We start from the raw sequence: 25868 nt of genomic DNA on the forward strand, positions 1-25868 counted from the left end.
TGGCCTCTCCCTCCCATCCCCTTCTTTTCCCACTGTTACACCCGATCTGGACCCTTTGCTGTCAGTGCACAGGGTCTGTGTCTCTCACAGTTCCACCCCCGAGGTTGGTGTAGGACACTGGGTACTGACTGAGCCTTTTAGGAATACCCTGCTTTGGTTAAAGGTGGTGCCAGCAGACAGCCTTGCACTTCCTTCCATAAAAAGAATATCTGAAGGCTCTGCTTCACGGCAATCCACTGTGATAGAGCTCTTTAAAAGCCATTAGGTTTCCTTAAGAACATATCAGAGAATAATTAAGTAAACTGTTTACAGCTCCGAGCACCAGATTTTAGAATCCTTCCATAAACTGGTTGTCCATGTGGAATCAAAGGGCTCCTGCTCCCTAATGCTGCTGGGGAGATAATAGAACAGCAGCATCCCATTCTGGAGAGATATTTCACACTGTAAATAAGTATCCTTTGAACTCTAAAAGGATGGCCAATCAGAAAAAGGGAAGTGTTCATTTCCATTACAAAATTTAACAGTGATAAGAAATAATCCTTATTCGAAATTATTAAAAACCCTCCCAAAAACAGACACTTTGAATTCTAAGTAAATAGCCTTTCATGCTCAGAGTGTATTTCATGTCAAATGGACTTGTTTGCACAGTCTTGTAGAAACTGAATTACTGTCCTTTTTCCACTTTACATTATCCTTCAATGTGCAGCTCATTTGCATATACATTAAATTTTTAATAAAAATGCCAGGTATGACTGCATCATTACTTGCAAGTGGTTCCTATAAAAATTCAGAGGTTTCACAGGCTAGCAATTCTTAGTGCAGAGTCATCTTCTATATTCTAGCACTAATAATCTGATCTTCCTTATGCAAATTTTATTTTGAGGCTCATGGGTATTATTAATAAAGTTTCTTGAACTACCATATAAAGTTACTAAGCCTTGAGTCCTTTTCCCTCTGGAATAATGCTAGTTTCAAAATATATTTAAAGCCCATGTTTTCCTCAGTGCTTTATGCAGCACATTGCTGAGAAAGAAGTGCCACATTATAAACTTGAAAAGTGAAGAAACACAAAATGTAGCTTCATAAAAAGTATGAGCATAACCTGTGAAAAATAAAACCAGGCCAAAAACCCCAACCCAGTCCTGGAATTAACCCTTACTAGGATGAAAATCTCCATAATTTGAATAATCTTACCACATTTTTGTAGAAAAAGTAAATCACCGTCTTTGCCAGGCGAGAATAACACCAATGTCCGTGGACAAGAAGCAGTTTTCTGAGGTGTTTAAATCGGGCTATTGCAAAGTCACTGGCCATCACTGCCTTTGGGAAGAGGAATAGAAGGTCATTTACAATATATCCTTTCCCCAGCCAATATAATGAAACTTGAACACGGACATTGAAATAATTTCCAACTTTTGCATATTGCAGGAAAAAAAACCCAAAAAACCAACCCTCAAGAAAACAGTTGGAACTTTCTGCAGAACTCTCCATTTAAGAAGCGTGAGGAAGGGGGACGTGTGGGGAAGAATTCAGGGCAGAAGACAGTGGAAAAGAATCTACAAACCCTGGAAAAGCAGTAGCAGAGAGGATTCAGAAAGCAGATGCTAAGCTACCACTGGACAGGCATCTGCTAATTTTCCAGGCTTATGAGCAAACACACATCTGTCCATGCATGCTAATTGTTGGCTTAAAATGCTGTTTTTTGGCTGGACCCATAATTATGAACTGCATGTTAATTTATGACAGTAATGATGCCAACTTGCATTTTTAAGATGACACTCGAGAGCACAGGGCAGCTCTGGAACTTATTAAGCAGCAAGACAGCACATGGCAAAAGAGGAATAGAATTAAACTGACAGGGTACCTGCATGCCTTCCTGACCAGATATTCCAATTCCAACGTCAGCTGCTTGAATCATACTCACATCATTTGCACCATCACCTAAAATGGGAAGGGGGGGAACAACAGAAGAGTAAGAAAGGGTGTTTAATACATAGTGCCTCCATCAGAAGGAAATAATCTTAGCTATGCTGATTATTTTGGCCATTCTCTTCTACCTGCGTCTTAATTAGGATAACTGATACTTAGCACCAAGTACTCATGACCTCTAGGCTCTGCCCTTGGTAGGAACATCCTCCCTCCCTTCCAGGAGCCCTGGCTCCAGCAGTGGGACCAGCTGGGTGGTGGATGGACACCCCGACACCATCTCCATCTGCATCATGTGGTGTTTCTGCCTGGTGAGCTCCATATGCTCAGCAACACGCTCTGCAGCACCTACTTGAATCCTCCAAATTGTAGGATAAATTGCATTGCAGATGACAATGTAACAAGCCAATTTCAGGGGTTATTTTGCTCGTTTCAACTCACAGCAATATGTTAAATATATAACCAAATTTCCAGGGAAAGAACAGCCATAGTTGCCACTTGCAGTGTGGAGATGGTAAATCAGGTTACTGGTAAAGCAAGGTAGATGGAGCAGAAGGCTGAAAGCTTACATTTTGGACTACAAGGCAAAGCAAAAAAATTTAAAATACAACAGCCCCTTCCTTTTCTGTTTGGTCCACAGAGGTGTATTTTTCAGTTGGAAGTCACAAAAATCAATTCTGCAAGGATTTTAGTGGCATTGCTTGCCAAAAGTGGGGCAGAGAACTCAAAACATTTCACATTATTTGGAGGTAAAAGGCAAATGAGTCACTGCTTAATACCACTCTGGGGAAAACTCTGTTTTCACCAGTTGGGAAAATCTGACAGGAAAAGGGCTTTATAAAAAGACAAATTAGTGACTACTTTTGAGTGCTTTGCAGGCCCAAAGCAAGGACATTCCAGAGGGAACATGTACATGTGTTTGTACTGATGTGCATGAAAGGGACTGCTGGGAGATTCTGAATTTGGAGCACCTTCATCTTGTTTAAAGGGGGACCAGATTTGCTTAGTGATAGATGAAGAAGGACTTTCATGTGTGTTTTGACAAGGAAAGATTATTCAGTGCTCTTTCCTCCCTGTGTCTAACTGAGGCACAAAAACCAGCGTGTAGGTATATTCCATACATTTTCCTAGCTCTTACAGGAGGACCCTGCTCCCCCTGTGTGCTGTGGGGTTCAGATGGGTACCTATAGCCAGGGTCATCACTCGGAGCTGCCCCCGGAGCAGCCTGACCACCATGCCCTTCTGCAGAGGCGTGGAGCGGCAGCACAGCACCGAGCGGCAGCGCCGCGCCAGGGACACAAACTTCTCCTGCAGGCCCCCCTGGAAGATGAGGCTCAGCGTCTTCCCATCGATCACCAGCCCAAACTCGGTGCTGGGGGCCTCGGGGGCCTCTGCGGCCGTTGGGATGATGCCGAAAATCTTCCTCCGCGGTTTGTCACACTCGTAACTCTTCCTCACCTCTTCCAGGGTTAAATCCAGGAGAGATTCACAAGTTTCCTGTGAGGAAACAGGAGTGGTTTTAGCAATGGTTGTCTTCCGCTCCCTTTCCAGCTCAACACCTCGCCAAGTGTGTGTTTGTATAACCATGCCAGTGGCTTTAAGCCTGTCAGACAAACATCAGGGAACACTGCCTGGGAAGTGCACTCGTTCATCTGGTCGGGGATTATTGCAGCAGCATCCTCAAATCCCCCCGTGGAAACACGGAGCATTTCATCAGCCAGTTGACTGAAGAAAGGAATTATTTTAAAAGAAAATAAAATAATCTTTACATCAGGAGGACATATGTGCATTGCAATGCTGAGAGTTCAGAAATTAAAAAGAAAATCCTTTTTTTTTTTTTTAAAGGAGATTGAAAAATCTGGTTCTGGTATGAATGATGTGATATATTGCAGCGTTTGCTTCCATCAGAAACAAACTGCAGTAGAGAAACAATCAAAATTATCCAGTAACTTTGAGAATTTGGCCTTTTCTAGGTCACATATCAGGTGTGTATCAGAGTTATGAACACAGATAAAACTTCCTACTTTCCAGCATTCTGTCTTAAACACAAATTAAGTCCATCCCTCTCAGCAAATCTGTCTCATTTTGGTCCAAGTCCCCTTTTTCAGATGCAAACAACAGAATTGACTTAATATAAATACAAACAGATTCAAGGAGAGCACTTTTGTCTTTCCCATACAGATCTTCTAAACTGGCACACCACTATCACAGAAAACCCTGAATGATCTGAAAGATATTTTGCTGCTGCTTAGCACTGAAAGTCCTCCTTCTGTGCATGGCACTGAATACCTGAGGAGCTAATCATTCCTTTTTCTACCTTTTCTGTCAGCTTTATTGAGTGATGATTCAGTTCTAAAATGTTATTTTCACTTTATGTTGCATAAGGTACATGTGTAGGATGTTTGCAAGATTTAAATTACACTTAAGTGGGAGGTTCTGGAATCAAATGTCAGCATTCCTCTGACATCTAATAAAAATCCTGCATGCTTAAAACATCTAAAAAATATTGAAGCAGCATCATCTTTCTGTGAACAACCCAAAAATTGTAGTGGAAATTCCTGGTTTGCCTTGGCTTGCTGTTGAAATGAATCCCCCAAGCTCCCTCCTTATGTTGCATCTTCCTGGAAGTCAATTGTCAGTGTTTGAATGAGCTGCTGGGCTCAGAGGTAAAGAGAAGGCCTTCCACTGACACCACTTCCAGGGTTAACTCTGGCACAGTGAACAGGTGAAACTTTGTAGGTGTTGTGTGTGTCCCTCACTGCTCTGGGAGCCCCTTCCAGAACCAGGGTCTGTCCTCGGCTGCGTTTTGAAAAGGAGGGAACTAAATCTTGTGGTGGTGGAACTCCAGTGCCCAGTGACCCACTGGGATTCCCTACATGTGCTCAGCTTGTGCCTGGATCCAGAGGGTGCTGGGGGGAAGTGTTTCCTGGAGCCAGGGTGGTCCCGCCTGCAGCATCACTTCCCTGGCACAAACCATCTCCTAATTTCCATCCTAAATGTATTCATTCTGCCTCCTGTTCAGGCAGATCCCCGTATCAAATGAAATTACACATTGAAGCAGGGAAAGCATTCCGTGCCAAATTCCATATCATCCTTGCGTGTTCCCCTATTTCCGTGACATTAAAAGAGACAGACATTTGCATAGGATTTGAATCTTTTTTGGAGAGCTACTAACTGCAGACAAAAGCAGTTAGAAAGTAGGCCATCTCACTGCTCTCTACAAGTGCCTATCACAAGAAAAACAGTCAGTATTTTAGCTATATTTAATTGATCCTCACAATAGCTTTGTAGAGAAAGGCAAGCTCACACTGGGGACCCTGGTTCTGTGGGGAGAGAAACAGAGGCAACCGAGGCAGGGACTGCCCAGTGACAGAGGGAAGTTCCTCCTGCCCTCCCCAGCCTCCTGCCAGCCCATGGAAAGGCTGCTCTCACAGTGCCTCCTGTCCCTGCCGAGGGGGCCACGACTGATGCTGCACAAAAGGGACAGAGCAGCACTGGGGAAAGGGCAGTGGCCGCTCTGGGGGCACCTCAGAGGCTTCCAGGGCTCTGTGGCAAGTAAGAGGTCACCAGCCAGAAAATGCAAAAAGGGCAATGGCACATCTTGGACCCTGCTTTTGGGTTCAGAAACAGTCAGAGCTGATCTCTCCTTAGCAAATGGAGCTGGTTTAATCATAATGTTGGCCTCTCTCTCCCCTAAATCCATCTCCAAAGCCACCTGTCCCCCCCAGCTGCCTGGAGGGATGAGGTGAAGGCCCTGCACAGTGGTGGCCACTCCGCTCTCTGGAATCAAGGTGTGGTTTTTCTGTGTTGCTCCACAACCACCAAAAGCCAGAGCGGCTTTTCTAAAGGCTTTGACTTGCACCATCCATGATGGCAGTCACCATCTTGGGAAGGCAGGACTGTGTTTGTTCTGTTCAGATGTGTCAGGAATAGCCCTGGATTGCACCCCAGACTGCTCACGGTGTGTCAGTGAGTCACAGGAGCTGACAGACAGCTCAAAGTGCTTATCCTCATTTTGGAGTGTTTGCTTTGCCTGCTGCCTGCCCTTCTTGTCACTCATGGAAATTCAGGGAGTATCTGTGCACATCAACCACGACGTGCACCACCATGGAATGCCAAGGAAGTGACTGTGTTTTTAACTGACCCACCAGAACTATATTTAGGTGTTCAAGAAGGTGAAATTCTGCTTACACAAAAAGATACTGGATAAAATTGTTCACTAATAAATTTCTGGTTAAGTCTAATCCTGTTGGAGAACATGCAACTAGAAAATTCTCAATTTAATTAGATCTACACCTGTAGACTTCTTCCTGGCTGACTCAAAGTACTTTCCAAATGTCTTCCAATAGATATACTAGGGTTAAAATATCATTGCCACTGAAATTTCCATTGTAAGCTGAAAATCCAGATATCAATGTTATTAAGGAATTAGGCACTTAAACTGCATATTACCTTCTTTCTAAAGCTAGTAATTCAGGTAATAGCTAGTGATTCAGGCAATTTTAAAAAAGAATATTTTCATTTGGAAAAATCAGTGTATTCTAATTGAATGAAGCTCTACATAAATGTCTTGTATTTCAATTCATCCTGTTATGTGTGGTCTACAGAGTTGCTGGCCTAATGCTATGGAGGTTTTTGCTGAATTTTTTGTGCTGAATGTGGTCTAAAGCAAAGCAGCACCAAACTGCAAGACACGAAAAAAGGACAACATAGCAAATTCTGTAGCGAATTCTTGTGCATCTTGTCCTTCTCTACCCACCTTGTTTTCGGTGTTGATGGTGAAGACAGTGTCCCTCTGGTCCAGGAGCTTACAGGAGTATGCAATGTTCACTGCTGTTTCCTGCTTGTCTCCTGTCAACACCCAGATCTGTATCCCTGCTTCCCGAAGGGCCATGATAGTGTCAGGAACTCCATCCTGCAGCCGGTCCTCGATCCCTGTTGCTCCTGGGCAAACAGGAAAAGAAGAGAAACAGTTTTCTTTATTTGGAAATCACATCGCTGTTTTCTTGTTTAAGGAAAGCTCTTTGATTTCCAGTCATGCTCCTGAATTTATCGAGAGTTGAGCTAAGGTATTGTCCAGCAAATAAACACACAGGCACAAGATCTGCATTTGGATTAAGGTCTGAATGTGTCAGCAGTCAAGTTCTGGCTCTTCATTTTTTCTCATCGCTAGAACAATGAATTTCATTTCTTCCTAATAATCCAAAATGACAATGTGCTGGCAGAGGAATCACACCATATGCATTTTTAAAGTACTGCATTAAGTCCCATCAAAGCAACCAGAAAAGATGAACTTTGAGTATTTAAATGAATGCTGTCCCTATTGTCAAGTTAGATGCTTCAGCCATCAAAGGAGAAGAAACAGTACAGTACATTTTCTTTTTGAAAATGCACAAACTTAGGAGCAGATGCCAACGCTCATCCTGATGATGTTGGTAAATCACCCTTTGAGAGTTACAACACTCCTTGTCTCTTCCACTAGAGGTCAGTTTGAAGATGCTGTAACTGTGGTACATTAAAGACAGACATTGATTTAAGCTAAAAGAACATTTCTTGTAAATTAAAGTATGAAAGCACACAGAGCCTTAGGAGTTGGCAAAGGTAACAGATTCTGACAAGATCTACATTACCTCTTATGTGTTCTGCTTATGGCATTTACCATTATTACTCTAATTTTTTAAATCACTGCAGAGATTATGAGAAGCCATAATGCTAATAGCTTGCAATCACAGAAATTCAGGATAACAAAATATGGGTGCAAATTGTACTCACAGAAAAATGAGACTGAGACAACTCCAAAAATCAAAGTCATAAAGAACAAAATGTTTGGAAACAAAATAGAATAGAAAGCACTGAAGTGGTTCATAATTTAACAGAATGGTGTTGTTAGATAAGACAGTGACGGATGATGCAGAAGTGCCAACGAATGTAAATTTTAACATTAAACATCTTTCTACAAAGTGCAGAAAGCAAACTCACCAATGCAACAACAGGAATTCACTGGCAAAATGCCCCCGTGTTTAAGTTACTGGTTTTTATAACACAGTTCAATTACCAAAATTCCCTTGGAACTTGTGCTCAAAACTGAAGTTAATTTATAGCATATTATGGGTTTATCTAAGGACATGGACACATGATTGAATAGGGGTGGTTTCATTATCTGCTATGTCAGCTGAGCCACAGTAACAGCTGATATGTGTGCTCTTTGCTCCTGGCACATGAAAGTTTCAGTGCACTTTTTCAAAGTTACTGCTGCTCAAAATGCACAAGAACTTGTGTAGACATTGTCATTGGATTGTATCTCCCTGGCCTGGAGATTTCCAAACCTCAGAGGAAGACTTTTGGATATAAATTAGTATAAGCTGTTGTCTGTCTGATTGCCAAGAATATCACAGGAGAGCCAGTGCTGCTTCACGCAATGACAATTGTTATTTTTAGTACCCAGCAAGGTGAGTTTGGTCTCCAGGTGCTGGGCTGTCTCCATTAGCAGCTCCTCTCTGTTCTCAATGGCAGCTTCTGCCTCCCGACGAAAATTGGCCCATTTTTGAAAGTCATCTTCATTTAAGACCTGCATAACACAATTTAAACAGAGCTTATTTTAAATTTAAATAAGAGAGGAATGCCAACATTCAGGATCACAGAGACTTAACTCCTATCCAAGCTGGTAAAGTACCGTGTCATCTTTAAAATAACACAAACTTTTCCAAGAGAAAACTGCAAGAACTAGTAGTTTGTACAAATGGCTTTCAGCTGAGACTCAAAAACACGACCTCTAGAAGCTCTTGATCACACAGCCCTTGGCTGGGACTCTGAACCAGAACACACAGTTTCTGAAGGTTGATCTACATTTCTCCAGAGCTTGGATGTGACCTATTTGTTGCACATAGACACCTTCTGCATGAAAGTATGGCACTGAGGTGCACTAACCCAGGCTGAGGGCAAGATTTGTGAAAGCTGAATGCCAGGCAAAACAGAAGAAGGTTGGCTCCTCTGCAGATTTTTTGTTTCTTACTTGGAAGCATTGTAGGGGAGGTCAGCTGGAGTTACCATTAGAGAAACAGAAATAAATGTTTTGAGACTGACTGAAAATCCATCATCTGGTCACATTGAAGAAAAAGGGGAAAAAAAGAGTGGTTGGTCTGGCTGGTTCTCTGAAGCAGAAAGAATTATAACCATTACATTTTTCTAGTAAATCTATTGACACATAGAGAGATAAGCTGTAAACAACACTAGGCTGGTGCTCTCCCACCTTTTTAGCTATGCACAGAGTTCTCAGTCCATCACGGGCGTAGAGGTCCAGGTGTTTCTGTGTTTTTTCTTTTATTCTTTTCATTCTCTTCTCAGCTAAAACACAAGGAAAAGATTCTGTATTTTAAGCATTTAGATCATTTCAGATCTAATGGCCTAAGGTTAAAAAACAGTGGGCTTTAGAGAAAAGTGGGTTCCAGTATAACAGAAATTTCTTTAAAAGCTCAAAACTGTTGTCTGTGCAGAAGCTGAAGGCTTGCTAAAGATCTTTGTTTCCTTTAGGATAAAGTTACTTGTTTTTGTTTGTTTGTTAATGTTATAGCAATCTTGCTGACAAGCTGAAAAACAACGGTCAGGCCCTTCTGACAGTATTACTGCAGAGTACACAATCCACACGGGTTAGCGCTGCCAGGGAATTTTAATTAGCCCGTTCCATGTTCTAAGCAATATTGAGGTTAAATAAATACCTTCGTTCAGATCTGCAAGCATAACACTAGAGGAAGCTTATTCTTTTTTCTTTATACTTCTAATGGCTAGATATAATATTTCATGCAGAAAAGAGAGCTGAATTCCCCTTTGCAGGAGACACAACAGAAACATCTCCCTGGCCCGTTACCTCCAGAGTCCTCCAGCAAGTCCATGATGACCGAGTCGGCGCCTTTGGTGTAGACAACAATCTCCTTGGTGAGGGGGTGTCTCACCACCACAGACATCCTTTTCCTGACGGAGTCGAAGCCCAGGGTGTGCAGGATGTCGAAGGTGAGCAGGGTGCCCTGGGGCAGGCGGACTGTCACCCTCTCGGGGGTGCGGGACACCAGGCTGAAGCTGTAGGCCTGGGCCGCGTGCACCAGGGCGGCCTCGTCGGGGCTCTCGGCCTCGTAGCACAAGGCCGGGGGCAGAGAACTGCTGCTCACAGACTGGAGCATCTCCTCCAGGGACGCAGGGCCCATGTCTGTGCTGTCACCGCTGTCACGTCTGTCACCGCTGTCACCTCTGTCACCTCTGTCACTGCTGTCACCACTGCCCAGGGCAGGGAGAGGCTCCTCGGGGCCCCTCGCACCGAAACTCACACCCAGCTCAGAGCTGGACTGGGATGAGGAGAAGGACTGGCTGAGGCTTGCTAACTTTAGCCTTTGAAATATCTGATGAATCTTCTCCAGGGTGATTCCCGGAGGTTTTATTGGTGGTGGAATCGTGACCTAGAAATATGAGAAAATCTGTGGTTAAAAATAAATAAAGGTGAACCACATCATCATCATGGCCGGGCTTCATGAACGAAGATTTGGGAAAGGCTCTATCCACATTTGTTACAAGCTCGCTGGTGGCTAATGAGGCCAATACGAGATAGACATGTCCCATTGCAAAAGGTACAGCAGAAAGACTCCTTAGGTGGTATATTTTGCAATACACGGTTCTTTCTGCGTTGTCTTTTCTCCTCGAGAGTGACCCTGCGTGTGTTCTCAAAGGCATCAGCTGCGTTATAGATGGTGTGTCTGCAGGCCTCCCAACTGGAGGCCAGAGTAGACCAGTTATAGTGATCAATATGGCCAAGAGGTGAACTACAAGATACTTCTCAAAACTTCAGTGTATTTTTCTGTATCTAAATGACAATAATTATGAAAGAAACTTTCTCCCCAACCACCTATTTAACTGTGGGGGGAGAATTCACCAGAGGAGTTATAGGTGAGGTGGCATCCAAATTTGATGGTGATTTGTGTCTCTGCCTCTGAAGCAGAGATGCAATCAAGCCCTTGGAGTTCTGTCAGTGGCCTGGCAGATCAGAGAAAACCCAGTATGTTCCATATACTTCTTATAGCACAGATAATATAAAATCTAAAGGAAAAAGTGCAGATCCTGTGGTAAACATAACTATTCATCAACCTTAAAAAGCCCTGTTAGAGAGGAATACAAAGGCAGGGAAACAGTAAAAGGGAAAAAACGGTGAAGGAACGAGAGGAGAGCTCCCAAATAAACCATTTTTCACCATTTCAGCTTTCACTGAACACTGCTCCATGTTGTTAAATGGGAGCATAATCAATTTTCCTCATGTACTTGAAGTCAGATTACCCGTTGCCTTGGCTCGGTGGCTGTGGACACCAGCACTGTGTTGCAGATGGCAAGGGCAAGAAAAAAGTCAGCAAAGGCTGTGGAAGTTCTCGTAGGAATAAAAGGAGAAAGGCTTTCAGTCTGGAGTGCAGCTTCTCTCACCCTCCTCAGCAGCCTGCTGTCAGGAGTCACATCCTTCTCCTGCAAGAGAAATTACTTAGTGAGGATTATTCCCACTTCCCCTTGGCCTCAAGGAACAATTAGCAACTCGATAGACTTCTTGCCTCTTATTGAATTTACACCTAGAATTATGTAAGGTAAATGCCTTTTGTACTTTACTTCTAGGGAAAAAAAAAGATATATTTCTAAAAGCTGCATAGCTAGAAAATTAGAAGGAAATGCATCTTGAAATAGAAGAGGATTTCAGAACTTTTTTTTTTTGAGATTTACTAAAAATCAAGAATAATCTATACTGTATCCCCCAACTTTGAAACTGCTGACTCCTCAATTAAAGGGCATTCCAGATGGAAGTATACTTGGGATCTTCCATTTCAGTGTGGAAGCTGATCATTATTTCAAAAGAGAATATTTTGTGCTTGTGGATTAGTTACAGCAGCATCACTTTTTGTTTCCAGAGCAATTTCATTTTGCACCCAGAAAGAGAAGCTGCCTCAAACTGTTCTTCCTCAATTCTTACAATAAATAAATAAATACATACTTGTTCCTGAAATGTTTCTGTAATTTTACTACCACTCTCTTTCTAATAAGACCTAATTTTGCAAGCCAAACTACTTAAGAGTGTCACTTATCTACAATTTAATTTGGTGAAGGGCTATGGGAGTATTACTTTTAATGGAAATTTCATGTTAGCAGAATCTGGTTTGGATTTAATTCAGGGCCATATTTAACAAGGACTTCCAAATTTAAAAGACAACTTCCTGTGAGCCAACAGTTTTGGATGTCTTCTTTGAGGAACTGCCAAATTACTGAGCTGCTTTCTAGTTCATCCCAGCTCTTCCCCTCTCCTCGTTCAGTCTGGCACAGTTTTCCCCAGTTCTGTAAAATTCCAGCAAAGTCCCCCAGCCCACTGGATGTGCTGCACTGGAACTCCTGTTTGCTGCAGTGAGGAGTGCTTCTTGAATAATCCTAATAATTGCAAGGAAATCCACTGCTCATTTTGCAGCTCAGCTGAAATCCAAAGCTGGAACAAGGTTTGCACTTTCCCTGCTGTGGAAGGCTCTGGTTCTTCTGGCTCAGTGTTTTCAGGTTTTTTGTTTCACACGCAAGAAAATGTTTGCAGTCCTTTCTCTAGCAAACTAATATGTGCTAAGGATAAGCCTGATTTTTTAGTTGTCTTCTCAGATCTCTTAAAAGGAATCAGAGACTGATAATAATAATAATTTAAACATGTCAATATTTATCAGAAGAATTTTTCTCTTTTTTTTTTTTCATATTCAATGAAAGCAAGGCTGACCTGAATTTCCAGCCTGAAAATATATAAAAAACTCTAAGCAAACAAAAAAGAAAGCAAAATAAGACAGCACTAATGATGATGATCAATTAAATTTACCACCTTTTCTATGTTAGCAATTTTGTTAGTGAAGATGTTGATGCTATAAGATGGCTGGTGCCATTCAGTTTTTAAAATTTCCTCATTAACTTGATAGCATTTTTTCTACTTGGTGGCATTAAAACCTGATGACAATAGGCCCATGGAAATCTTCATGAAACATTTCTAATAGCAAGGCACTACTTATTGGAACTATTAAACCTAGAAGGAAATGTGCTGTCATTGTCTTAGTTCATAAGAACCCCTTAAGGTAGAGAGAGTAAATGTTAATTCTCTGTCTTGTTCCATTGTTCAAAGATGGATTTTTCTTCAGAGTCTCTGACTGGTGACATCCACACAGGCCCACAAAACTCTCTGAATATCTGGAATTCTCAGGATGCTCCAAATTTGGAGCAAAGTACAAATGCATCAGACAAGGAGATATAAGTTCCAAAGGGCAGGAACCAAAGAGACACAGAGAAATTTATTATCCCCATTTTATTAATAGGGGATTGGCATGGCAGGTAAAGAAGGATGCTCCTATGTGTAATTTAAAGGACATCAACATACAGGACAGCCCCTGGGCAGTATTTAATTGGCTCCTTTTTTACTACATCTTCAGATTTGTCATAGGGGTCAAACGATTTATCCAGATAGAGTGACACCTATGAGTCCATGGCAGCAACTTAATCTTCCTCTGCAAAAGAGATATTTGATACCATTTCCTCAGATATTGCTTTTACAGTGGAAAAAAAAGGTTTATTTATAGAAGAAAGTGAAGAGGTCTGTCAGTAAAAAATCTAATTGGGAAATATACTGGCAAGAAATTTCTTTATCAAACTTCAAAAGTCATGACCTCTAAGAAGTTCTCAAAAGTCACAAGTCATGGGTTCTCAAGAATCCATGGAGATGTTCTTAACATCTCATGAGGATTGGGCTGGAAAATCCTGGGACAGCAACTCCCATATTCCAAGAACAGGAAGAGTTCTGGCTGATATCTACTATATGACGGAGGAATTGAGTAAGGTAAGTAGGATCTTATAATGAACAACAACTGCAGAAAACGAAGCTCTGAGAATTTTGTATTTATTAGACTTTTTTTTTTTAAAAATCAAGATTTGGAAGGGTTTTCCAGGCCTTCAATTTTAATTGGAATTCTAATTTTGAAAGTGTGTGACCTCTTACTGTTCACAAAAGCCTTGTCTGAGATGCCTGTTAAAAAACCTTCCAAGAGGAATAATAATTCAGTCTGACTTTAATTAGGTTGTGTTAGACCTTGGGAAGTTTCAGATCTAAGGTCCAGCAGAGTCTGCTTCCCCCTGACTGCACTCTGCACCCTCCAAAGCTTCGGCTCCTCCTTCCCTCTCATAGCTCCAGCAGGGAGGATTTTCCCCGTCTCCCTGCTGGCTCCCCATGCCAAAGGGGGCTGGAAGGGTGGCTGGGCTGGGTGGCCCAGCCTGGTACTCACGATGGTGCTGCTGAAGGCCACCTGGGACTGGCTGCTGTCCCTCCTGCCCAGGGACCTGCTCCTGGCGTGCCCCTGGACCCGCGCGCGGGCGCTCTGGCAGCGCCGCAGGGCCCCGGGGGGGCTCTGCTGGGCACAGGCTGCTCTCCCGAGGTTCGGGGGAGGGAGAGTGAAGTGCTGAAGTTTTGTAAAGTCCTCATCATCCAAATCCAGCTCTTTGTGGGTTTCCAGGCGCTTGGCTGGAAAAGACAAAATGAAAGCTCACCTCTTCTTCTGTTTTTTGGTTGGTTTGTTAGTTTTGCTTGTTTTTATTTTATGGTTTGTTTGCTTGTTTGTGGGTTTGTTTGGTTTTGGAGGTTTTTGTTTGTTTGCTTTGGTTTTGAGTTTGGTTTTTTTTTTTTTTTTGCATTGCTTGGGAGGAATTCCTGGATCAGTTAAAAAAACTGAAACAAACTAAACCAAAGCAAAAACATCTCCAAAGCCAGCACCAGGAAAACCTCACTGTCCACTGCAGTTTCTGGCAACTCCCACTGTTTATTATTGCAAGAAAGCAAAAGTGTGTTTCCAAAGCAATCTGTCACTTTTATGGACTTCTGCTAATGCTTGGTCTCTTCAGCTGCAGTTTGCAGTTGACTGGACCAGGAGAGTGAAATATGGTAGTTGAAAAATTTGCTAATGTTTTCAGTCACAGAACACAAACATCTTTTTTGGCAGCTGCCTGCCAGCCTAATAAAGTCCTTTCCACTGTGTGGAGCAAGAAAGTGGTGACCAAGGAGGGGCCTGAGTGACTGGGAGCCCCGAGTGCCAAGAGCCCTTGGACAGGGACAGTGGGCAGGGCCCACCAGGGCTTGCCCTCCCTGTCACACACAGTGTGCTAATTACTGCTGGACCCACTGAGCTTAATTACTATCAGTTTGGGAGCTTATCAAAGGCTGACTGGTGTTCATCCAGAAATGAAAGAGGAAATGTCCTCTTTGCATGCTCAAGTGGGTACTGAATGCAGGGCAGAGCCTGAGGTGGAAAACCTTTCCCATCTGACTTCTGAATCGTTTAAAACACCTTGACTCTCGTGAATCTCTGCAACAGGAGTCCCTCACAAAACTGAGACAAATGCACAAAGCTCTATGTTCAATCAGAAGGCTCAGTAGGTTTAAGTATTAATATTTAAATTAATAGCATTTAATTGCTCAGAGAAAAAAAAGCTAGAATAAAAAGGCATCTCTCACCATTTTCTTGATGAGAAAACTCAATTCCATCAACAGTACAGCGTCGAAATACCATTTTGTTTTCTGTTAGTGTCCCAGTTTTGTCTGAGAAGATATACTGGATTTGTCCAAGATCTTCAGTAATATTTAGGGCACGGCACTGGATGGGCAAATCTGCTGCTTCATCATACAGGTCAATGTCGTTGTGAATTAAGAAGACTTGGCCCAATTTAACCAACTCAATTGACATATAGAGAGAAATGGGGATTAAAGTCTGAAAGAGAGTTGAAATTCTCAGTAAGGGGTGAGACAAGTCTTACTGCTTTCTGTCAGCAATGTCCTGGCACAGGCACACTAATGATTCCCAGAGAAACAGTTCTTCCTAGAGACATAGTGTAGCACAGATGAATAACAGTTCAGGGGGAAAAACATCCTGCACAAAATAGCAATGGATAAACAGAGACAATAAGTGGCAAATTTAAGACAGAATTCCTGTAATACCAAATTCTAAGCTGTGTCTCTCAGAGGATGCCCTCACAAAACAGGTTTTCTGGACATAGGACTGTGCTTGCCCTTACCCTTCTGAAGCTCTGAAGGGTTGCACCAGCTCAGACTGAGGGTAGAAAAGTTTCACAAACCATTACTTGGTACACGCTTCCCACCCATGAGCTTCCTTGCCTTGAAATAATAATAAATTCTTAAGATGCACAGATATTCTCTTTCAGTAATGAAAAATAATCCCCCAAGGAATCTCTGAGCAGCTCTGAAAGTTATTTTCACATTTCACTTGTATTAAAGAAATTCTGTCCACTTAAATCTCAGCAGTGACATAAAGAAATCTGAAAAGTAAATGTGGTTTTTTTCCCTCAACCAACAAAATGTTCTCCCCCAATTAGGCTTAATCAGACTCAGATATACAAGTATCCTACTTCTAATTTAGCTTCCTTCCTAGACCAGCTGAACCATAACTAGTTATTATTTCCCACTGGCAAAAATGACAATTTTTGTTTCACTGTTTTCCTGAGATGTTAAGTGGAATTATTATTTTTGAATTCTGTATATAGGCAAAAAAAAATAAAAATCTGACATTTGGATGTAAACATCCTCTTTATTGCATCTGCTAGAGATTCTGGAGTGAAAGATAAAATACATGCCTTTCCTATCTATATCCTTGTGGGGTTTCAACAGCAAGAAAGAAAAATCTGCAGTTAGAAACAAAAAATAAAGAAAAGGAAGATACATTATTTCACACTTGGATGGTTTGAAATACAGCAATTTTTTCAAACAGGATTAAGAAGATACTGCACAGCTATTAGTTAATATTAATTGTTCATTAGTGAATATACTTAATTTTGAAAAGCTTCTTCCTTGGAGGTAACGGAGAGGTTTTTGTCTTTTACCTGCAGCAGGATTATCATTGTCAGGAACGTGTAGAAACCAGCCAGGGCTGGAGACAGAAAATTGCCATATTCATCTGGGACATCGTAAGGGGGGTGCTCTGAGAAGGTTCCAGTCCAAATGCCATGTCCTGTGGGAACGAGGGACAGACTGAAATGGGCTGAGCCCTGAGGGGATGGACAGAGCTGCTGAGATGTGCAGGTGTGGAACTGCCCTGGTCACTGCACAGAGAGAACATTTCCAGGGCAAGAGGCCTGAGCAGTGCCCAGACCTTGGGAGGACTCAGAGCACGTGCAGAGCTCTGGAGCACACACACCAGGGGAGAAATAAGCAGTCAGGGATATTTGCATTCCCATTAGCAGGAGTCCCCCAGGGCTCTCAGCTCTGCACAGACCTTTCCTATTCTCCATCTTGCTGCTGGAGGCTCCATCTGTACCTCTTACCTATAAAAATCCTCAGTGCTGGAGACACTTCTTTCTGACTGAAACAAACCTTAGAACCTTTATGGAGACAAACTGAAATATTTCTTATCCTTCCCGACCATTCTCAATTTCAGTGTGTCTTAGAGTTGAGCAATCCTCTATAATTCAGTCTGGGCAACTCATTTTTACATTCCCTTCAACCAAATCATATCCCAAACTGCTTCTTACTGTGTCTTAAACACCAGTAGACATCTGCTACAACAACAAAGCCTCTGTTTCAGGACTCAACAACATCCCATCATGATTGCTTTACCACTTTTCATCCTGCCCTTATGGAAATAAACTTTGCTCAAAGAGGTTACTAAATATACAATATCAGAAACTAATTATACCACAATTAGAAATGCAGAGCCAAGGCAAACAATTGGGTTTCCCTCTTTGTATCATTGCTCCAGATGCCAAAAGTCTCAGTTAGCCCCCTTCACATACCCAGCTGTGATCAAACTCCCATTAGCACCACAGAAGGAAGCAGTTGTTTTGCAGTATCTGCCTACTGAAATGCTGCCAAAGATATTCAGATTATTGCAGCAATGCTTTCTGGCTGCTAGAGACCAGAGTCACATCTGAGCAAGGACAACTCTGCTCTACAAGCCACTTCTTACCCCAATTTATCACTGTGTGCAAGAAATCCTGGTACCTGACCCCCCAGGGAAATTTCTGCCTGGAACCCCACGTTCAGACAAGGATGCACAGCAAGAACTCATGGTGGAGCATCAGGACATTTTGGATGGATGAAAGCTAATGGGGTTGGTACTGTTTCACATGTTTCACTTAGACTAACAACATTTTGTTTCTTTTTTTTTTTTTTTAACCCAAGCAGATTAGCTGATTTTTTCATCTGAGACTACTTCAAACCTTAAATTGAAGGACTTCATTACTCAAGGGCCCCTACACAACAGACAAAGGCAAGTCTCTAAATCTACATGACAGCAGCCAGGGAACAAGGAAAATAAAGTCTCTCTCTCCCTCACACAGAGCTCAGTTGTCAAGCTGAAATCCCATTTCAGTGCCGAAAAAGCCCACTGCGACATGAAGCAGTAAAATTAAAGAAGCGATTAAGTCAATTCAATTGTTCATCTGCTTTGGATGGCTCCTACTTTCAGTGGTATTACACTGAGCACTGGCTGTGTGTCCCATCACATACCTCCAGGGCAGGTGCAGGAAAACTTGGCAGAACCACATGATTTGACTTTGTCACTAAATCAGAGCAGCAGCACTAAGCGAGTTGTCACCGAGACAAAATCCATTAAAAAGAAAAGGGGCTCATGGGAGCCCCTGTTATCTCCTTAAAGCAGTGACCCATTCAAAAGACAGTGGATTTAAAATCTGGTCCTTCCCTCAGAATGATGAGATCCTATTAATTCTGGCCTGCCTGAGACAGGTTGCAACCAGAGCTGGAAGGAAGCAGGTAAGGAAGATGTTTTTGAGATTAGCAATCCAGCAAACTCCAGTCAGCTAACCCTGATTACTGTGTTCACATGTGCTCACCTGCAAGGACCCCAGAAAAGTACAGGCTATTCCTACCTAAACAATGATTCCATCTCACAGCCTGCTCAAATTTGTCATTTTAACTCATCTGTTGGACAGACCAAGACACCCAAAGCCCTCAGGAGCGTTCAGCTCTAGATCCCACTCGTGTCTGTAAGAGCAATTTTAACACCACTTAGAAAAAAGCAATGAAACAGAAGAGGATTTTTCTCAGTGCTTCCTACCTACAGCTCCAATGAGGCACATCACAAACAGGAGTCCCACACACAGGAAAATGTCCACGTTCATCCTGCGCTCGATGCGGCTGCGCTTGTACCGGGGGCCGTTGTTGTTCAACATGGCCTTGGTCTCGTGCCCTTCAAAACACAGAGCAGGGTCAGCAGGTTTGGGGAACATTCTGGAGTTTGGTTTGCTTTTTTTAAAGTATTTCTCTCCCAGAATGAGAGCAGGATCACTAATGTTAATCCGACTCCAGTTTCACTCAGAACTTTTATTGCCCCTCTTCCCATTTGCCTGAGTGTATCAGAGACTAAATCCAGAGAGTATATCAGAGACAAAGGGCCTCCATTACACTGCAGATTTCAGCTGTCATGTACATTTTGCTCTCCCAATGAGAGCAGATTTATTAGGATCACAATTCAAAAGCCAAATCTCCATAAGAATAAAAGGAAAATGAACAATAATATTATGTTTTTGTATTTTACAAACAAATTGCTTAGGTGCTATACAGATTCCTGAAACCTAAATTTGAGAATTTTGCTGCAGCTATTTAAAAGCCACTAGACACATTTCACATATTAACTTAAATAAAATTCAACAAGCAGTGAAAGACACTAATGTTATTTAGCTTTTCACTATGTGGTTGTAAAGTGCTAACAAAACAGTAGGATGAGAAATTAAAAAACCCCCATCCCTTAAACTTAGTGAATTAGAATTGAGCTGGTTTATTTGTAATGGAAAAAGAGGAGTGCTGTAAGAAGTAAAGAAGTCAAAATTGCTTTTTTCAATTCCATTAATATTATCTAAACTGTGGCTCCACAATTGGGATGTCTGGACACCATCTGTTGCTATATTAAATGGTATCTTTTATGTTTATTCCTACAGTCTTTTTCCTTGAAAATACAGACCCCTCAGACCTGTATTTAGTTGTCATGTGTATGTGCATGGTGTGTGTGAGAGGGGCTGTTTTCCAAGCTGCCCTTCAGCTGTCTCTGGGGAAGCGATTTAAACCCAAAGCTGGGGGTCAGGTGCAATTCCATCACACCTGCTGGATTCAGTCCAGCTTTACATCAATGGTTATTAATTAAGGCAGAGAGCAGGAGAGAAAATGAGTCTCCAGCCTTATGTTCAGGACATTCACCCAAGAGCTGGGGCTCCTGCCCTGCTGTTCCAGTGAGTCTGTAATTATTTACACAGCCTGGAGCCTGTTGGTGGGCCCAGTCCTTGCTGCCCCTGCTCCTTCCTGCGCAGCTCATGTGGACACTGTTCCCAGTGTTCCCAGGCCACTGTTCCCAGTGTTCCTGGGGCAGCAGGAGGGGAGTGTTCACTCCCAGACAGGCAGAACTGAGACCAAAGCCCAGGTCTGCCCTTCTGTGAGCAAATGCTCCAACCACTGAGCTGCACAGAAGAGGAAGGCACTGCCCTTGCACTCCTGTTCCTCCAGAGCTGTGTGAACCTCGTGCCTCACTTCTCTGTCATGTCAGGCTTAATGGAATGTTTTGTGCTGAAAAGAAAACAAGCCAAAACCCTCAAATCCCTCCCAGAAAATACTTAAGGAAATGTTGATGGATTTATTTCACAAAGAAAATGTGAAGGGCTTTCTTTCCAAATATCAGTGCTACCATTCCTTTGCACTTCAGCTGACCATCAGGAGAAGCTGTAGCACAGATATCACCTTGCAAGGGACAGACAATCAGAAATATAAGGAATAAATTACTTTGTTCTCCTCTTAACCCTCACAGTTTCCTTTGCTGTGCAACACAGCCCCTCACCTACCACCCTCCTAAAACCTTGTCTCTCTGTTTCTAGATGCTGATGGGCTCACTAAAACTTCTTTCTGGTACTTTATTATGTGAAAAGCCTGTAATTCTTGCTGCTGTCCCCATCACAATGAGAAAACCACATTGGCTGTCACTCTGTGATGAGGTTTTTGTGCTTTAGTGCTGCTGCTTTGTGTAGAACCATTTGGGTGGCCACGAGGAGTGTAACCCTCCTGGGGTCAGATGAGAAGTGCACAGGCCAAGCAATTGCACTAAGTGATGGTTGTGCTCTTCACAAAGGCTTCCATCAGAAAGTTTGAGGAGTAATAGAGTTATAAAAATGGAAAATGTGCCCTCTTATAATGTGACTGATCTTGACTGTTCAGAAAAGGTCACAGACCATGATTAAAAGCCAGAGTATAATCAATGTCAAAGAACCCTGGAAATGAAGCTAGTACTGACTCAAGCCAGTCTAATTTTAGGAAAAAAAGAATAAACTTTTCTGCTGACATGAACAATGAGATGTCAGTTGGGAATTGAATTGAACACTCACTCAGACCAAAGCCACCATGTCGTGAGAACACCTTTAGAACTCCAGCCTTTGCTACCAGCAGCTTAAGCAGCATAAACAGAGATCCACATGAGGATCTGTGCTGGTGGTCAAAGGAACATAATGGGAGATCTTAACTCCCAGAAAAATAGGAATTGCAACAGGAGAAGAGGTGACAAGTTACTCCAATTCTATAGGGAATGATCCCTACTGAGGTTGTTACGTAGTGGTTACGTCCAAAAAAATGAGGGCTGAGCTCGGCTCTGGCTTTCCTCCTCTCCCTGGCAGGCACCACCCTCACATGTGCTGTTCAGAGAACAATGAAAGGCCCACAAAGACACAGCTACCTTGGAAACATAGGGGAGCTACAGACATTTAGATCCCAGTTCTGCAGTACTGAAATAAACAGTTGTCAGGTAAACTGTTCTGTGGATTGGAGATTAATCCAACCTAAATGACTCCTGCAAAGTTGGTGACTTCTATTTTCTCTCAGGTGGCTCAGCCTTGAAACCCTCGCTGCTGATTAGACATGAAACAAGTGATATAACTCTACTGGAAAGATCAAATTAGCCCATGGGATTAATTGTTGTGTTTGAAGTGACTTCTGCTTAACCTACAAAGAAGAGGATGGCTGATACCCCTTGTCTGGAGCAGAAGAGGGCACAGCTGGCAAAGCCAATGATAAATCATGCTCCCTGAGTCCCAGCAGTGGTGACACTCCAGAGGTAAAAGATGCTGAGGAACAGATGAAATGACCCCCTGCTGACCCTGGCACTGCTGCCCTTGATCTGGGCACTGGCATTGTCTTGGTCCAGGTCTGTGCTGCAGGAATTCATGGTTGCATGGACACCCTGTGTCTGTGTCAGCACAAACCTGTGCTGCTGCTGCCTCCCTGTCACCTCCAGCTGCTGCCTCCTGTGTGCTGGCACTGCCACAGATCAAATGGATGGATGACACTCACAGATGAAAGTCCCTTTTTGTTTTTTTCTGAGTAGATCTTCAGCTGCACCAGTTTCCACCCTGAGGAGCCAGTGAGACCTCCCTCAGGGCAGCTGGGTAGGTTTTATGACAGATGGAATTAGTGTTACAGCCAGAACTGCAGAGCTGAGGGTTAAACTCACCTCAGCAATTCTTTACTTGTCTGGATATTTTTGCAAGATATTTGACATGCACAAAGACACTGGCACTTGCCAGAGACCCAGTGCAAGACTTGCTGGCTTTGGAGATGGATGAGTAACACCCTAAAAAAAAAGTTATGTAATTTTCTTCTGCACTCCCAGTTTTTAAAACAAAATGTTGAGTTATGGTGCAATATTAGATTATACTTATTTCTTTAGGGATATTTACAGCATAATTCTCAGTTTACCTGAATAGAAAGTATATCTTACCTGCATATATAACAATTCCCACTGCAACCTCAGTATTTCTGATTGTACATCCACGGAGCAAGAGGCTTTCAATGTTAAAACCAACCCGTTCATCATTTGGCTGCTCCCTAGAAGAAAGAATATCAAATGAAGCAATTCCTTTTTCTCTTCTAATAAAGGGTTAAACAAAATTTTTGTGTGCTTGTCTGTTATAAGTTGAAATCAAGTAAATTTGAAGGCCCCATTTTGCTTTTATTTCACTCAACTTCAGTGAAGACTCCAGCAAGAAGTCAAGGGAAGAACAAATCTGTCTTTAAAGACCACTTGCATGGGGTGTGTGTGTGATGAGATCAACACACAGCAAGTTTGGCTTTCCCTTGGTGCCTCATCAGGCAGATTCAGTATCTCATGAATTAAACCCAGACACATTATGTGACTTCTCACAGACACAGTTCTTTTGGAAAGCTGAGCAGGGTCTGCCTGCAGGTCGTGGCTCAGACAAATACACCCACACCTTGCAAGAGCCTCTGTCTCTGTGTCAGCCACCAAAGGGCTTCCCATGTCTGTGACCCTCAGGTCACCTGAGCAGTCTCCAGGCTGAGATCTCTCCCTCAGTCTCACCCTGGATGCAAGACTTGTCATCTGGCTAAAGGTGTTCTCTCACACCCCAGATCCTTCTGCCCACAGCACCAGCTGATGAAAGCACCAGGTCAGTGCTCCAGCAGGGAGGCAGTGTGTGATGTGCCTCTGAAAATGAACCTCTGTCCAGCTTTTATTGGACACTCTGGTAGCTTCCTCCTGAGTTCTTTACCAAGGCTGAGATTTTTACTGCAGACACTCCATCTTGTTATGTAAACATCAGGGTCAGAAAAGATTATTTTTTTCCAAGAATATGCATCTTTCTCTACTTTGTGTTTGATGTCTGGCACTGCCTTCACCAGCAAACAGCAGTGTCCCTCAGATGGGGGCACAGCTGGGTGCCATCTCAGGCTCAGTCCAGCCCCATGTCCAAGTGCAGCTGCACAGGGTTACATTACTTACACCAGACAAGGGAAAAGGTGTAGCTGCCAACAGCCCACACCTGCTAGAATTGTAAAAATTTATGCCAGAAATCTGTTTTTCTTGGAATCTACATTCAGCCTTGGTGAACTCATTTAATAGAAGGCTTCTTGCACCTCCCTGAACAGAATGTGCTGTGGTCAGGTGTGTCAGGTGGATGGCACTGAGTTCTTTAGTATCATTTTAGCAAAGGCAGTACTGCTGCTATTTTATAGCAAGGCAATAGAGCCTCAATAATTTATTAAGGGTTCTTGGAGAAAAAGGTAACCTGTTCCAAGTAATTTGTGTTTACAAAATAGCTCAAATCTCAGCAGACCGAAGATGGAAACTCCACTAACTCTTAGCAAGTAATTTTCCCTGGTAACTTCTTTCATCTGCCCCTGAAGCAGGGAGAGAAAGGCAGCTAATTCCACATTCCAGCAAGCAGGTGAGATAATAGGCATTTACCAAAGAGATTTCTGTTACAGACTTTCAGTAGAGTTGAAGATTTTGAAGCCAGTCCTGTGTCCTAAGGGTGTGTATTTGTGTGTGTTTTCCTGTGACACATCCCCCACATTTCTATAATCTCAGTGCTCCTGGGCTGTATTACTCAGGCTAATTGGAAGGATTGCTTCAATTTAGATTAAACCCAGCAGTCCCAAAGCCAGCAAGCAGAGCCAGCAATCAATAGAAACCTGACCTCTGTGCCTGAGGAGATATTGCAGGAGAGAAGAAATGGCACTGCTGGGGGAGGCACCACCCTCACAGGGCAGGGACCCCAACCCAGAGCAAACAGGGTCAGTGCTGATGGGGGACACCCCTCGGGGTCACCGGGGCTGATCTGGCCCTTTGCTGCTGCTCCAGCTGCAGCTCTCCTGCTGCCCTGCAGGGACAGGAACTCCAGTTCAGCTACAGGAACACTTAAACCCGGGCTGTGGGTGGGATGTGGCACAGTCAGGCAGTTAAATGGTTTGCATAACACAGGGCAGGGATTTGGTCTGGGACAGTAGGACATTGGTGTGGGAATCAGCATGGACTGAGACCTCTGAAGAGCACCTTGGGAAACAGCTGCCCTGTGTTGGAGGGTGAGAGAGTTTTAGGACATGAGCCACGTCCTTACAGTCCACGGAAGGGCTTTAGTCTGCTGAATTTGCTGGTATAGATTTCCTTGTTATGCCTGTGCCAGAATTATTCAATGAAGAAACACTAAAAAAAAGCACATTTTCACCCCAATCTAATACATTGGTTCAATAGGAATTTGCTTGTTTGCTTTTTCTAACTTTCTAATAAGAAGAAAATCTGGATTGCTTGTTAGTTCTTGGACACCTTGTCCCTGGGGCTGTAAAGATGAAGAAACTATAGCCATGAAGCTGGGTACCTTTAAACATTAGGAGGGATTTATATCTAAAATCTAGCCTAGTCTAACCACTAGGTGAAATTTAAATGAGCTTATGTCTAACTTTTGAAGAGAGTTGAAGCCTTGTGAGAACAGCTTGTATGGAACAACCACAAACTCAGTGCCAAGCCTTGGTTCTGCCTCCCCTTAGAAAAGGAGTCCAGTCCATGTTTTATATTGACTTCTTAATCCAGGAATGGGTAATAGTGACAACCATCAATATCCCCAAAATACTTCCTTCCATCCAGTTCCTCCAAGAGAAATACTGAAGTTCAGATACAAAATGCATTTACTGATGATAAACACTTACATGTAACCTTGGAACTTATTGAGGTCATTGTTTGGCATCTCACAGGTGATGGTGCTTTGGAAAAATTCGGGTTCAAACAAAGCATTCTGCAAGAGAAAATGCACTGATAGTTAGTGTCAAATGCAATGAATACTTGAAAAGTCAGAGACCAAGAGAAGCCTAATTTAGATCCTCAAGGCTGGAGCAGTTCCCTGGGAGAGACAGAGTCAGTGTAGCTCATTCAGCCTGAAGCAGAGCTTCAGAGGGGCTGAGGAAAGACCCAAGATTTTCCTCTCTTGAACTAACAACTGGTTAAATTAAATGAAGAAAATTCTGTGTATTGGACAAGACATCACAGATGCCAATTAGTGAAAACATCTGTCTTCATTTAAACTGAATAGAACAAAGACAGTAGATTTAGATTACATATAAAGAAATCCTT

The 25868-nt window shown here is 42.8% G+C and overlaps 1 protein-coding gene across 13 annotated transcripts in view; it reads right to left on the reverse strand.

The window, feature by feature from the left end:
* Positions 1-25868, reverse strand: part of ATP10B (ATPase phospholipid transporting 10B (putative)) — a 220287-nt gene that overhangs the window by 5686 nt on the left and 188733 nt on the right. For all 13 annotated transcript variants that reach the window (XM_017833909.1, XM_017833907.1, XM_017833912.1 and 10 more), the window contains 14 exons: positions 25448-25533; positions 22725-22831; positions 19032-19163; positions 16840-16967; positions 15461-15713; positions 14238-14473; positions 11242-11421; positions 9791-10373; positions 9176-9270; positions 8368-8494; positions 6686-6870; positions 3111-3423; positions 1865-1941; positions 1195-1320 (listed from right to left, as the gene is read on the reverse strand). In XM_017833909.1, the coding sequence (XP_017689398.1) occupies positions 1195-1320; positions 1865-1941; positions 3111-3423; positions 6686-6870; positions 8368-8494; positions 9176-9270; positions 9791-10373; positions 11242-11421; positions 14238-14473; positions 15461-15713; positions 16840-16967; positions 19032-19163; positions 22725-22831; positions 25448-25533 (2628 nt within the window). The remainder of the gene's footprint in view (positions 1-1194; positions 1321-1864; positions 1942-3110; positions 3424-6685; positions 6871-8367; positions 8495-9175; positions 9271-9790; positions 10374-11241; positions 11422-14237; positions 14474-15460; positions 15714-16839; positions 16968-19031; positions 19164-22724; positions 22832-25447; positions 25534-25868) is intronic.

This window comes from Lepidothrix coronata, unplaced genomic scaffold (genome assembly GCF_001604755.1).
Source record: "Lepidothrix coronata isolate B3197 unplaced genomic scaffold, Lepidothrix_coronata-1.0 Scaffold223, whole genome shotgun sequence".
In the NCBI taxonomy this organism is placed as follows: Eukaryota; Metazoa; Chordata; class Aves; order Passeriformes; family Pipridae; genus Lepidothrix; species Lepidothrix coronata.